The sequence below is a fragment of the Rhea pennata genome, chromosome 12, assembly GCF_028389875.1.
Source record: "Rhea pennata isolate bPtePen1 chromosome 12, bPtePen1.pri, whole genome shotgun sequence".
NCBI classification, from domain to species: domain Eukaryota; kingdom Metazoa; phylum Chordata; class Aves; order Rheiformes; family Rheidae; genus Rhea; species Rhea pennata.
Window position 1 is genome coordinate 7,849,976 of NC_084674.1, and position 12,583 is coordinate 7,862,558.

Consider the following 12,583-nt stretch of genomic DNA (forward strand, 5'->3'; position numbering starts at 1 on the left):
CAAGAACTCAAGCAATGACAGCATCCTTCCCTGAAGCAGCCTGCAAGCAGCCTCTTTTCGACCCCCTGCAACAGCCCTTGGCTTTGCATCTTGAATCAATAGTATCCGTGCGCATTTCTCATTAAAACCTTATTTACTACAGTTCCATTCACCTGTGGTAACTACCGGTGATAAAAGTGCATAGAAAATACCATTATACCATCCGTAACGGTAGACTGCATGTGAAAATCCCAAATTATCTGCTGTTTTGGGAGAAGCCAGACAGTGGAGATGAGAAACAGTTTTCTGCAAATGACTTGCAGTTTGATTAGCTGCGTTTTGGTGGCTCACCGTATTATCGTAGCCAGCCAGTGGAACTGCATAAGGAGTTTGCAGAAATTATAGCTTTGCAAATCGGAGCTGGAGGTGTCGTGCATTCAAGAAGTCAAGTCCTAAATGACTTGCTAGAGGCTGTTCAGGTGCATGGTGAAAGAATTACTACTCAAGAACTGCTTTTTCTTTTAACAAGAAAGTAATTGAAGTGACTGTGGCCCCTTTGAAGTCTTATTCTTAGGTTACAATAAGCAAGATTCTGATTAATGTAGCAGCAGGGCATCAGTAGTTATTAACAGCTTAATATGAGGCCCTGGTAGATTGATAAGGAGATAAACAGCCCTTGAAACACGTATTAACAATCTGGCCATACTATAATTGAAGCTCACGTTGGATAATTGTCAGCATGGTTGATAGGCAGCAAAACAGCCGTAGTTATTTTTCTTTTAAATGGACACTTATATTATTCAGAGGAATAGTTGACAGGCACTGGTATGTCTGAGCAACAGTCCAGCTGTTCTAGGTGTAGATGACAAGCTTTAGTTTAGGTAGCTTAAGTACAGCAGCGGGCTGTGCTTGGGTAGATACTGCCGTGTCTCTGCTGTTTCCCGGGTGGGCTCTCCAGCCCATGCTGAGATCCCTTCTCCGTGCCTAGAGCATCAGTAGTGCCTGAATCCACCAGGATGCATCTAACATGGGTGGGAAGCCAAAGCGAGAGCTGGGCCCCTGGGCTGGAGGGAGGGTGATTCATCCGGCATCCGGCCACCCACGTTCTCCATAGCTTTACCTCCTTGGACCAAGAACTTGATGTGCTAACGGGTAGCTTGCTTTCCCCCCTACACCTCCTAGACTGCAGGAGATTTGAGCAATTGCAGTGTGAATTTAATCTCTCTAACTAGTTTTATATATTGGAGGACACTTGGACCAAATATAGGGGAAGTTTGCCAACCACATGAAGAAGGGGTCAGTAACCGCTCGGTTTCTCCTCCTGTTCCTTCTTGTTGTAGATTTGCAATTCTGAGCCAGTCACGCAGTAGGACATAGCTCAGATTAATTAGCTAAATTGCTACCTAATGGCAATAAGATTTGATGCCACTTAATATTTCTATGCAAACATGGCAGGCAGGTTAACGTATTCAAATACAATTGGCTTCCCTTTTCTAATGGAATATAAAACTACTGTTTGAGCTGTCGACAGAATTCATCGTGTTCAATTAATTTCTGCCATTAGCACTGGTATAATTTGCTATTAGTTCTGATAAAGTGTACAGCCAGCTCCGTGGACCTCTCCTTCAGTGAAGGCCGTTGCAGGCTAAGGATACTGAAATGCACTTTAAAGTGGGGAGCGGGAGAAAAGGCTGTGCGTTACACGTAATTAAATCACATTAATGCCAGGAGACTTAATTACATTTCCAGGTTTATCAGCAAAACGCTCCAGCGGTAGCGTGCAGCCCGGCAGAGTGCACATGCTGCCCAGTAGCTGGGCAGTTGGTTGAGGCTGTGGAAGAGCTTGGGCTGGAGGATGCTGCTTATTTTTAGCATCCCGTCCTTGAGAAAAGGAGCCGCGTTTGCTTATGCGCCTCTTTGCTTTTCTTTTCTTTTGCCCTTTCTTTCCTGCCGCCCTCTCCCCCAGCCCCCCCGGCGAGATGGCCCTTCTGGCTTTGTTGTAAGTGTGGTTTGTAATCATTGTACACATCCCAGATGGTTCGTGCAAACTCTTTGAAATGCCATCTGCCAGGCGTGTGTCCAGCCGGCAGCCTGTCGTTCTGCTGCAAGAAAAACGGAGGCGGCTTCTCCCTTCCCCCTGCCTCTCCGAGACGCGGTCGGCAACGCTCGCTCGGATGCGAGGCCGGATAACAGCCTCAGCATCTGCAAGCAATCTTGGCTCTAGACAACAACATGGAAAGTTGTTGGGTTTTTCACCTTCTCCCAGATAAGATATCCGAACCAGCGTTGTTTTTATTTCTCCTCCGTTCGTTGCCGGAGACCGACGTGAGGTGACAAATGTTATCTCCGTGATGTAATGTTTTTCCGTTGTGCCGCAGCTTGGCGTTTCTAATGTATTCAGTGTGCGTTGCAGGCAAGCGTGCTGATAGCAAGCACATCTGCGAGTTTTCGACTTGAACATATTCAGGAAATTAAGAACACTGAGATGAAACAAATAGATCCATTAAAATGGCTCAGAGGAATTATGGCAGAGATATAATTGTCATGTCAAATAGGCAGCCAGCACTAGTAAACCGCTGACTGTGGTTTCACCACTATAAAAATTCAGAAGGAAAAAAAAAAGATTAATAAATACTCTCTGTGGGAAGATACAGATAAAGAAAAGGAGAGAGCCTTAGAAGATAAGTAAAATGAATCCTGAAGTTCCCTAATCTTTGTGTCTCAGGCACGTGTGTTGTCAGTTATTAGAAGAAGTATGTCCCAGTCTTTGTGATTCGGCTCACGTGCCAAATGGCTCGGGGTGACGTTTGGCAGGTGCATTGGATGAGGAGCGCTACAGACTCTAATCCTCACTTCTCCTGTGCTGCAGGCTTGGGATGGCTGGAGCGCATCCTTGGGCACACTTGTTGCAGGGGCTTGTCATTCCTCTTCCTCCTTTCCTCCCCTGGGGTTAGGGAAAGCTGACAGGGGTGGCAGAGCCCCCCGATGCCACGATGATGGTCGTTGCAGCCCAAACCCACACAGCAGTGTGGACTGGGAGTGTTTGTCACGCTGTTGGGTGCGTGCGTGCGTGCTCCTGGTGTGCCAAGCAGGCCCTGCCTTCCTTGAGAGGGAAATGCAGGTCCAGGGGCACACAGTGCAGTCCCAGGATTTTTCTGGTCTGGATCTGTGAAAGGTATCTGACCTCTGTTACAAACTACCCAGTGAAAGTTGCTGTACTCTCACTGTAAGAAGCCAAGAATACAAAGAAAGCAAAAGTGAATCTTCTCAAACAGCAAAGACTAATTGTGCTAATAGATATCTATTGCCATCTCCATTTTGCTGCTTCTCCTCCCTTCACTCATTTGCACAGATCCAAGAAAAAGATGGAGAGCAAAAGCACAGGAGTTTGTAGCGTTAATAATAAAAGAGAAAGTATTCCTGTTTTGGAAGAAGACACGGAGGATGTTGGAGAAAGTGGGTGCCTATGGGGGAAATCTAGTGAGGGTATTACAAGGGTCTCACTTTTGAGACTGACCTCTTGAGCAGTCGCTCATGTGAGCTGGTCATAAGCAGACTTTTCGCTTCCCTGGTACTTGAGAAAAACATTTGTCAGATGGAGGCATGGTAAATTAATGCCTCACAGCTTCTGAGAGCTGAAATCTTCTCAGTTAGTTTCCAGAAGCTCAACTTCTTTATACTTTCTTCAGTCCTTTTATGGAGAGTTTAAGAAATTGTATGTGTTGAGGAGATACTGCCTAGGGGCCTGAGAGTCCCACTGAAGTGAAAAACCATGCTTCATTAAATATTAGGTATAGCCTCCACATCTTTAAAGTTATTCCAAAGCTGGCAGATAGGTTGTGGCCACAGCACTCGCACTCCTCCAACCCTCTGATGCTACTCTTTCTTCTAAAGTTCAGTCTCCTGAACTACCTGTAAGTCTGTCATCTATATTTAATCTTGGGTGCAGAGAATTCAACCATCTCCTAGCCTCTGAAGTCATGGAAAATAAAGATTATTGAACAGAAGTTGATCCTAATCAATTAAGCTGTGCTCAGTGACCTAAAATGCAGTGGCCCAAGCCATCTCAGCAAAAAGTCATGGAACGAGTCATCTTACACTGTGCACCAAAGGGCTATAAATTGGCCAGGAGGGAGAAGAGTTTCAGAGCTGGCAGGGTAGCAGTGACCAGAGCCCAGTTCTCCATGGACACTATTTAAATTGTCAAATATTAGCAGAAGAGAGAGGTTCAGTTTGAATTATGATGCGAAAGAAGGACTTTTTCTTAAACTGAATTAAACTTATAGGTGAACTTCTACGAGAAGAGTTTGTAGGTTGTGGCTTTAGTGGATGTACGTGAACAGCGTAACGTTGTATATCAAAACTGTCTCGTGGTACTTGTTAATGCTGATGAGGAGTAATAGGTTAAATACAGGTTAGGTAATGGGAAAAAAATAGGGAGGAAAGATCTTTGTCTATGATGTGAAAAAACAGTTGATGAGATAGTGATACAGAAATAATAGAAACTAGAAAGAAATTGTCTTATCTAAGAATACATAGTGCTATTTTACTAAAATAGAAGTGCGACCGTGCTAATGATGGGAAGGCAATTGCTGGCAGGCACTGAATTCCTCCAGCTGTCTTTCTGCATGCGATCCAAGAGACCTCTTTGCAAGAGAGCCTTTTTGGGAATATCCAAACAATGTGGTAGGCTGAAACAACAGATAAAGCCAGCTAAAACTGTGATCTATGTATGTGTTGTGTTTTTTTTTTTTTTTTTTATGTTGGCCTCCTAACTCCCACTCTTTTGACATTGCTTTCTGTGTTACTCACCAAATTATGTTTTACAGATGCTATTACATCTTTAGAATAATCTTTTTAGGTTTATTGTCCCTTCTACCTCTTGATAAGAAAATAACTTTATTAAGATGCTGGATTTTCCTTTCAGGCACAACTCGCCCTCCAAGAGAAGGAGAAGTGCCTGGTGTGGACTATAACTTTCTGACCGTGCAGGAGTTTCTGGAGTTGGAGCGAAGTGGGACCCTTCTGGAAGTAGGAACTTATGAAGGTAAGGACTGCTTTCTCCTGCTGTCTCTCTTTTCCCTTTATTTTCCCTGTGTTCATCCTTCATCATGCAACTGTGTCTCATGATGCAGCTACGTGACACACTGCTTCTGACTTTGCTCCCCCCCCACCTTGGATAATTACTTCTAACTTGGATCATTTAATGATCTTTTTTTTTACAGCATAGCTTTGCAAACAGTAGCATTGATACAACTAGGGGGCAGTGGAATATCACTGTGGGGAGAGCAAGGAAAAGGTGGCTTTGCCTCCCAAGAAAATGCATTGTGTAACTAAACCTGCAGTCTATACCTCATTATAATTAAAAATTTCTTCTGGAATGTTTTTCTTTCTTGAGAACATTTAAATATATCTCTCTGAGAAGCCAGTTAGAAGAATCATATTACAATTTTGGAAGTCCTTCCAGTCCAGTTCATGCACATCATATTTCCATTTGCAAGAAGTGTCGTGGATCTTGTCTTAATTATGAGGAATTGAAAAAGCCTAATTCTTGCAGCCTTTCATAAGAAACATGAAATATATTTTAAAAAAATCCAGACTGCACCCAAATAGTTGATAGTTTTTGAAAAGTCATCATTAAGTCATCATTAAGTATGGACAAAAAAGATTGTGATGTGGTTTTGGTTTTAGGCTATAAAAAGAAGTCCTGAAACTCTTACTTTTTTTTTTTTTGTCTACTTCTTGTAACTTCCCTTCTGAGGTCACCTTTAAACCTTGCGCTTATTCCCAACTACAGACAATTGTGATGTCAAACTGGGTTTGCATGGAGACGCTAAATGTATAATTTGGTTTCACTCTTCCACCTCTGAGTTGATTAGCTCCATCAGCACCATTGCTACCATTCCAGCAGCAGCACTTCTCCAAAATGAGCTTTTCCCTCTCCGTGTTTCTAATTATAACATTAAATTAGTTTTCTCTGTTGTGGTGCTCAAACTAAATCAGCTGATTTATTCTCGCCATTACTCCCTGATCCTATTTGTTCTCGTGACCTTCCCCCTTGCAATGGCAAAATGGGTAGCCGTCTCCGACGGCTCCTGGGACACGCTGAGGATTCGCTTTCAGGAGGCGCTGTGCTCATCTGGGGCAGTTATAACATGGTCATTTCATTGCTTATGTGGTTATATGCAGTGCCAGCTAAACGGTTCAGATTTCCTGGGTTGCCCTTCTCAGTTTCTGAAGATGAGGTTGATTTCTCGTGGGTCTAATGGGCATTTCATTTCTGGGAGTGATAGAAGTGTCTGAATTTTGAGGGACTAATTTTTCAGAAGTGCTGAGAAGCCATTTTCCTTATTGACATTGGTGACGTTGGGGCACAGTGGTTCTGGAAAGCTGCTCTACAGAAGGAAAAGTCAATAAGAATACAGAAAATAATAGTGATGCATGTGTGCACATATGCATCAAGACACATTACTCTTTGATTGTAATGTGAAATAAATAATGTTCATTTTTCACTTTTACCTTCAAGAAATGATTTTGCTGCCTTCTGAGATTTCTTTAATGACTTTGTTGTGCTACTTTGGAGAATCTTATTTTTCAGCGTATTGATCAAGACAATGTTGATCTTGATTGTATCTTGGAATGTAGTGTAATTCAATGCTGCAATAACCAGCAATTTTGGGGAAAAAAAATCTTCCAAAAACCAGAGACCAGAAAGTTAGACTTCTAATGTCTAAGTCTTTGTTACTGCCTAGCTGTATATTCTGAGGTGACTTTAATTTTGGTTTGTTTTAAGCTACATTTTGCTGGTTATTTTTTTAATGTACTATCGTGATGAAGCTGATTATACTTCTGCCCCTGCCAGTGATACCTCATTCTAATCTGGGAGTATGGAACTCAGCAAAAGGGAAATATTCTACTATTTCTCTCTGGAGAACAATAAAATAATAGCTTTAATGCTTAGCTTCTATTATTAATAATGCTGCTTATTGTACTGAGTGGGAGTCAAACAGTTCCAAAGGTGAGATTACCTTCGGTTGCAATGTAATTAGGCAATTTAGAGACGAAGGAAGGGGAATGCTGTAAAATGGAGAGTGGTAATGTTAAATGGGAAACCTCTGCCACCTCGCATTAACCCCATGGTTTTGTGGAATTGGATGAGGTGACCAGAGCTTACAGACTCATGATGGCCACAGAAAGGCAGAAACATTTCATATCTGGGGAAAGGAAGGAGGAAGGACACAATCGGCTTCAACTATGGCCAAGAAAGAGGTTGGATAGTGAGGTCAGTCTGGATACAGTGATCCTGCTGGGAAAAAGCACCTCTTGAGAAGGTCTCGGTATTCCCAGTATTTGTGATTTTACGAGCTGCGGAAGGAGAGTTTTGTGTGGCCAGGAGCTAAGAGCTCAGGTGGCTCAAGGAAGTTGTGGTAGTTTGGACTTCGGGGTGGTTTCTTGGGATTCCTTCTGGCTCTTTACTTCTGAAAGTCTGCGTGTGACTGGGGGAGGTGGGTGTTTGCTCTCTGTTTCTATACTGTGTTTCAGCAGCTTGTGAGAAACTCTGAGCAAAACAATCACAATAAAGTTCTGATTTTAGCAGCTGCTATTTGGTTGCCTTTTGAAGGCATAAAGCCACCCAGGTGCTAGCACTAGCATTGGGAAAAACCTGGTGTGAAAAGATGCAATACTGAGCATTTCTTTAATAAAACTTACTGAGAACTTCAGGGGAAAGGGATTAGAAAATAAGGAGCCTTCAAAACTTTGCTGCTGATATAGATACAATTGATTTGGAAAGAATAAAGAACAAACAGCAGAGAACAGTTGGAACCACAAAGTAGTGGGAGAGTAGATCAGCTTTTGAAAGAAAAACCTGTTTTGGAAGTGCTGCAATTGCAAAGAGAAACTGCAAGCTGAAGTTACTTTGTTGTTGTTATTATTTTAAGACGCTGCTTTTCAATGGTAAAGGCTAGATCTTTCCCCCTTTTTTCCCCTATTGAGAGCTAAATTTTCATATGGTCACACAATTCCAGGAGCTGATGCTTGAGCACTGAAGGACCTGCCTACAACTGTGATGTTGCTCCAGAACTGGTGCTTTTTGCATCACCTGCCTGCTGGTAAAGCTGGATGTGACACGCTCAAACTAGTTAGTCGTTCCAGTTGACAATATTCATTAGGAAGGAAAAATCTTTTTAGAGCGAGCATTATTTGGGCCTTCTGGTAGATAGGGAAGCATAATCATTATAATCGCAGGCATTTATTGACTGATCCTTCAGGGCATAAAATACTGATGGATGCATGAAAGTAATTGTGTAGGTTACTAATTATTCAGCAATTACTTTTGCATTTGAATTGTGGGCTCTGGCAGGGACCCCAGGGGAGTGCTGTTTTGAGCAGAGCCACCACTTCTAGATTTTATTCCCATTTCTTTCGCAGCTTGCTGAATGGCTTGGGGCAAATCAGGTAACTGCCTTATACTTTGGGTTCCTGGCCTGGAGAATATTAAAACAACTGTTACTTCTCTCTTCATTAAAATTTCAGCAGATACCCTGTGCCTGCAGTTATCTTCTATTACAAATACGAGGGGGGGGGGGTGTGGAAGCGACGGTGTTTCAGACGGCTGTGCTGCGTGTTCCCGGTTAAGGTGGGCACCGCGCGGAAACGCGCAGGGGGATGAGCGCAGTGGCCGAATTTTGCATGGGGATGGCTCCGTGTCGCTGGGGTCTGGCCAGGCTGTGTTAATGATTGCCTGCGCAGCACTCAATGATCCTCCGGAGAAAAAGTGCTGCACTTTATAACATGTGAAGGGTTATTACGTTTTAGAGTATTATTGTCAAGGCATCATCTTTCATTCTCAGGACAAATGTTATGTGATTGCCAAGAGGAGTAATAAGTAATCTGCATTAGTCTCATGACTAAGATGTAATGGGGTGACTTGCTAACATTTTTAAAACGTATAAAATTGGCTACTGTAGACAGAGTCTCTGATTGTGGTATTTAATGAGTACAATAAATTACCCTAACAGTGCGTTTAGAATTTCAGCTGAAGTACAGAGGTGTATTTGGCAATATGCTTCAAATCAAGATGTCTTTAGCCTAATTTATCTGATGTGCTAGTTCCACTTGGGTTTATCTGTGTTAGCCCTGCTCTCCCATCTTTTGTTAGCAACTTTTTTTTTTGTTGCTGCTTTTCTGGTGTTTCTGTAGTCTGTGGGTCTCACCAGCTTGGTGCAACCTTGAAATGAGTGCTGTGTCCATGGCAGGCAAAAACATAGACAGGAAGACTGGGAGAACAGGAGTGGCAGATGCTGTGGGTGCCCAGGCAGTGGGACAACATGTTCCGCTTAATAAGATAAGATCCGCTTATTAATGTCTCCATGCTACAGATTGACTCAATAAATCATGATGACTCCTTGAGTGCCATTGCAATGTATCATGTCGAGTCTCCACTTACTAACATCTGTGCCCTATGGAAAGACCCCGTTCTACCTGTGAGGGTTATGTTTCGGTTTTTGGTTCTTTTTTAGCTACTGATAAGAAGGAAAGAAAACACATTTTTGTGTATGTGCATAGTTATCAGTGTTAAACACGAGCATTGTTATATTGTCCATATATCGTTTTGGTAACAACATTCTGCAAAGAACAGGAATGGCAGCTGAGTAACTATTTTTCTTTAAAAGCAACTATGCAAGTATCTGACAACTTTTTCAAGTGACATTGAGTTTCCTATAAACTTCTCCTATTTTGAATTTCTGATTGGCTTCTTTGTGCATGCTTTCAATAAGAAGTTTTCTGATGTGAAATCTGTCTGCAACTATTCATTGGCAGTCTTGCTTTTCATGGTTTCTTGATTTATCTTAAAACACACGAACACTGGGGGTAGAGGTTGCTCCCAAACACGTGTGACAAAAAGGAGCATAACTTGCGAGTCAGCTGGTTATTTCTTAAGCTAGACTTCAGGTCATTTCAGGCTATTATTTATTCTGTAACCACAGGCTGATATGCTGGTTGATGGAGGATGCCCTCAGTAACCAGCTGATGGATAGCAGCCAGGCACACTTTGGCGTTGTTGCTCAGTGCCAGACGTGCAGAAGACTCTGGGATTAGCTACACTTCCCCTGGCAGCTGCTAGTCAACCACATCATCTCTGCAGCAGCCACGCTGCAATTGGCTGCTGTATGCTATCCAACTCCACCTGATTAATTCCCCTTAAAACTCTTCAGAATATGAGATGCGAACATGTTAAGAGCATCACAGAAGAGCACTGACTCTTGACACCAAAGGATGGCAAGGAGAGGTTGGGATGTCTAAGAGCACTCGTGTTCTCCACTCTTCTACTTGGCAGGTGCCAGTGAGGGAGCAGGAAAGGAGCAAGTGAGCGTGGTCCTGTGTGCCAGGGTCAGGGATGCCAGGGAAGCTGCTCCGCAGGGCCAACATGTCCCCTCTGGCTCGCGTAGGGGGCCAAATCTCAGTGGCAGCACCGACGGCAGAGCATGCACATGCGGGGAGCTGGGCCACGACTGCGCCTGCCTTTCAAGGGGCAAGATGTTAACGGGACATTGCCTCGTAGCGGGGATGCAAGTGTGTTTTTCTTGATTGCTGTAGCTTTGTGCTGAATGTGGTGTGTTCCAGCTACTTTCTCTGCGTTCTCTGTAGATACCATGTACAAACACACGTATATTCACATTCCCTATGTTTTTAATGCATTTTCATGTTTAATAGATATTCTAATATTATAGCTGAGCTCAAGAAACATTCTGAGCTTACATAGTCATCTCATTCTCATGTCACCAAGATCTTACTTCTTACATGCTATTTTAAGTATCCTTACTTCATTTAAAGTTGCTAGACTTTTTGATGCATTAAACGTGTTTGCACCTAGCTGGACACATGTGTTAACAAAAGCCATGTGGCAATAGTTGTTGATATCTCACTACAGGAGAAATCAGGATAAATCAGACTGATCTTGATCTGCAGGTGATTTTTGTGCTACGCTGCCGTTGCCTATAAGGGTACTAATTCTGGTGTGTTTGCACGTTAGATTTCAGATGTAAATTGAAATTTGCATATTGCAACATTCTGGCTAATCTTAAACAAATAATAATAATAAAAAAAATCCTGACTGATCTTTTAGTTAACCCCATTCTCAATTGCCACAAAGTTAACAGAAGATCTGCTGTTTGCAGCAGGTTGGATTTGCATAGGCAAGAGGTTCGTCTCTCTGAGCTCTCCCTGGCTGCCTGTGTTTTGCTTCCCAATCCAGCTGCTGTAGCCGCGGCCGCCTCCCGGTTGCCTGGATACTCTGAATTTCCTGCAGGCAATTGCTAATCAATGTGCAGCTGCAGCTAGGTGCATCCCGCAGACAGCAGCCAGATCTGTCAGCTGAACGCGGAAATCTGGAGCAAACTAGGATCTGGGAAGGGAACGGACGCCACGCGGGAGCAGACGCTCTGCTCCTGGGAATCGGTTCCTCCGCTGCTAATCAGACTCGAGCGCCCGTGCTGGCTGTAGGTGGGCAGAGGCTCTGCTGCTGAAATTAAAGGCCAAACGTTTGGGTTCTTGTGGAGTGTGGGAAGAAGAGCTGCATCTCAGGAAGAAAACCCAATTATATTACTAATTACACTTGGAGCCTTCATGTCGAGGCCTTGCTTAATTTTGCTGCTTATTTCCAAGTCTCTTTGCCCGAATGCCCATTTGCATGAGCACAGGACATTGCAGACCCGTTGTAAAGCATGAGTGAATACTGAGAGCCTTGTGAACGCAGAGCGTTGGAGCCTCGAAGATCAGGTACACTTTGTATGGATGCAGGGTCCTCCGTGCCGCACGGAGGGGTTTGAGGGCTTTTTTAATGATTGCAGTATTACACCTCCCAGCAGGAGTCAGTGGACGTAGAAGCACTGGGAGCTTCTTGCTCAGTACTTTCTTGTGAGACAGCTGCACTCCCAGTCCCAGCTCTGCTTCCCGCCGAGATGAGACTTTAAGGAAGCAGCTACTTGGCATATTTTTGTGAATTAAGTATCAGATTCCTGGTCCCAGAAACAAGCAATAGGAGGGGGCCTGAGAAGCTTGCTGCCCTTCAGGGGAGCGTTGTTTTTGGTGGGAACATTTTGTCGCTACTTTGAAATATTGCAAGACAGATTATTTTCATTGCTCCTGGGCTTATAAAATGTTTGTTTGAGTTCACGAGCTGCAGGACAGGGCAGGAGCTGCCATACATCGCGCTCATGGATTATCGCGCCGCTTGACGGAGGAAGAAGCACTAAGAGGACGGGAACTCTTGTGTGATTAGCTGTTGCCGCATTCTAATTACCGTGCGCGATACTAAAATGCGTAAGCTCCCCGTGCTTTCAGATAAGGAGGTGAAAAGAAGTCAGCTCCAAATAGCTGTTCTGGTTTTTTTCATTGTTGTTGGTATTTTTATGCCCTCCCCTGAGTGATGCTTTACAGAGCATGGATCAAGTCACGCTCTTTGCTGCACAAGCTCCCATCAAAACTCAGTCATGGTTAAATAAATTTAAGTACCAAGGGACCGGATAGAATGAGGGTTAGTGGAAGGTGATGACAAGGAATTTAGTTATGGTATGTGCATCTGTTGAGCAAATGCATCGAT

The 12,583-nt window shown here is 43.5% G+C and overlaps 1 protein-coding gene across 17 annotated transcripts in view; it reads left to right on the plus strand.

Moving 5' to 3' along the window:
- Positions 1-12,583, plus strand: part of MAGI1 (membrane associated guanylate kinase, WW and PDZ domain containing 1) — a 333,885-nt gene that overhangs the window by 240,606 nt on the left and 80,696 nt on the right. For all 17 annotated transcript variants that reach the window (XM_062585950.1, XM_062585942.1, XM_062585943.1 and 14 more), the window contains exon 3: positions 4,907-5,026. In XM_062585950.1, the coding sequence (XP_062441934.1) occupies positions 4,907-5,026 (120 nt within the window). The remainder of the gene's footprint in view (positions 1-4,906; positions 5,027-12,583) is intronic.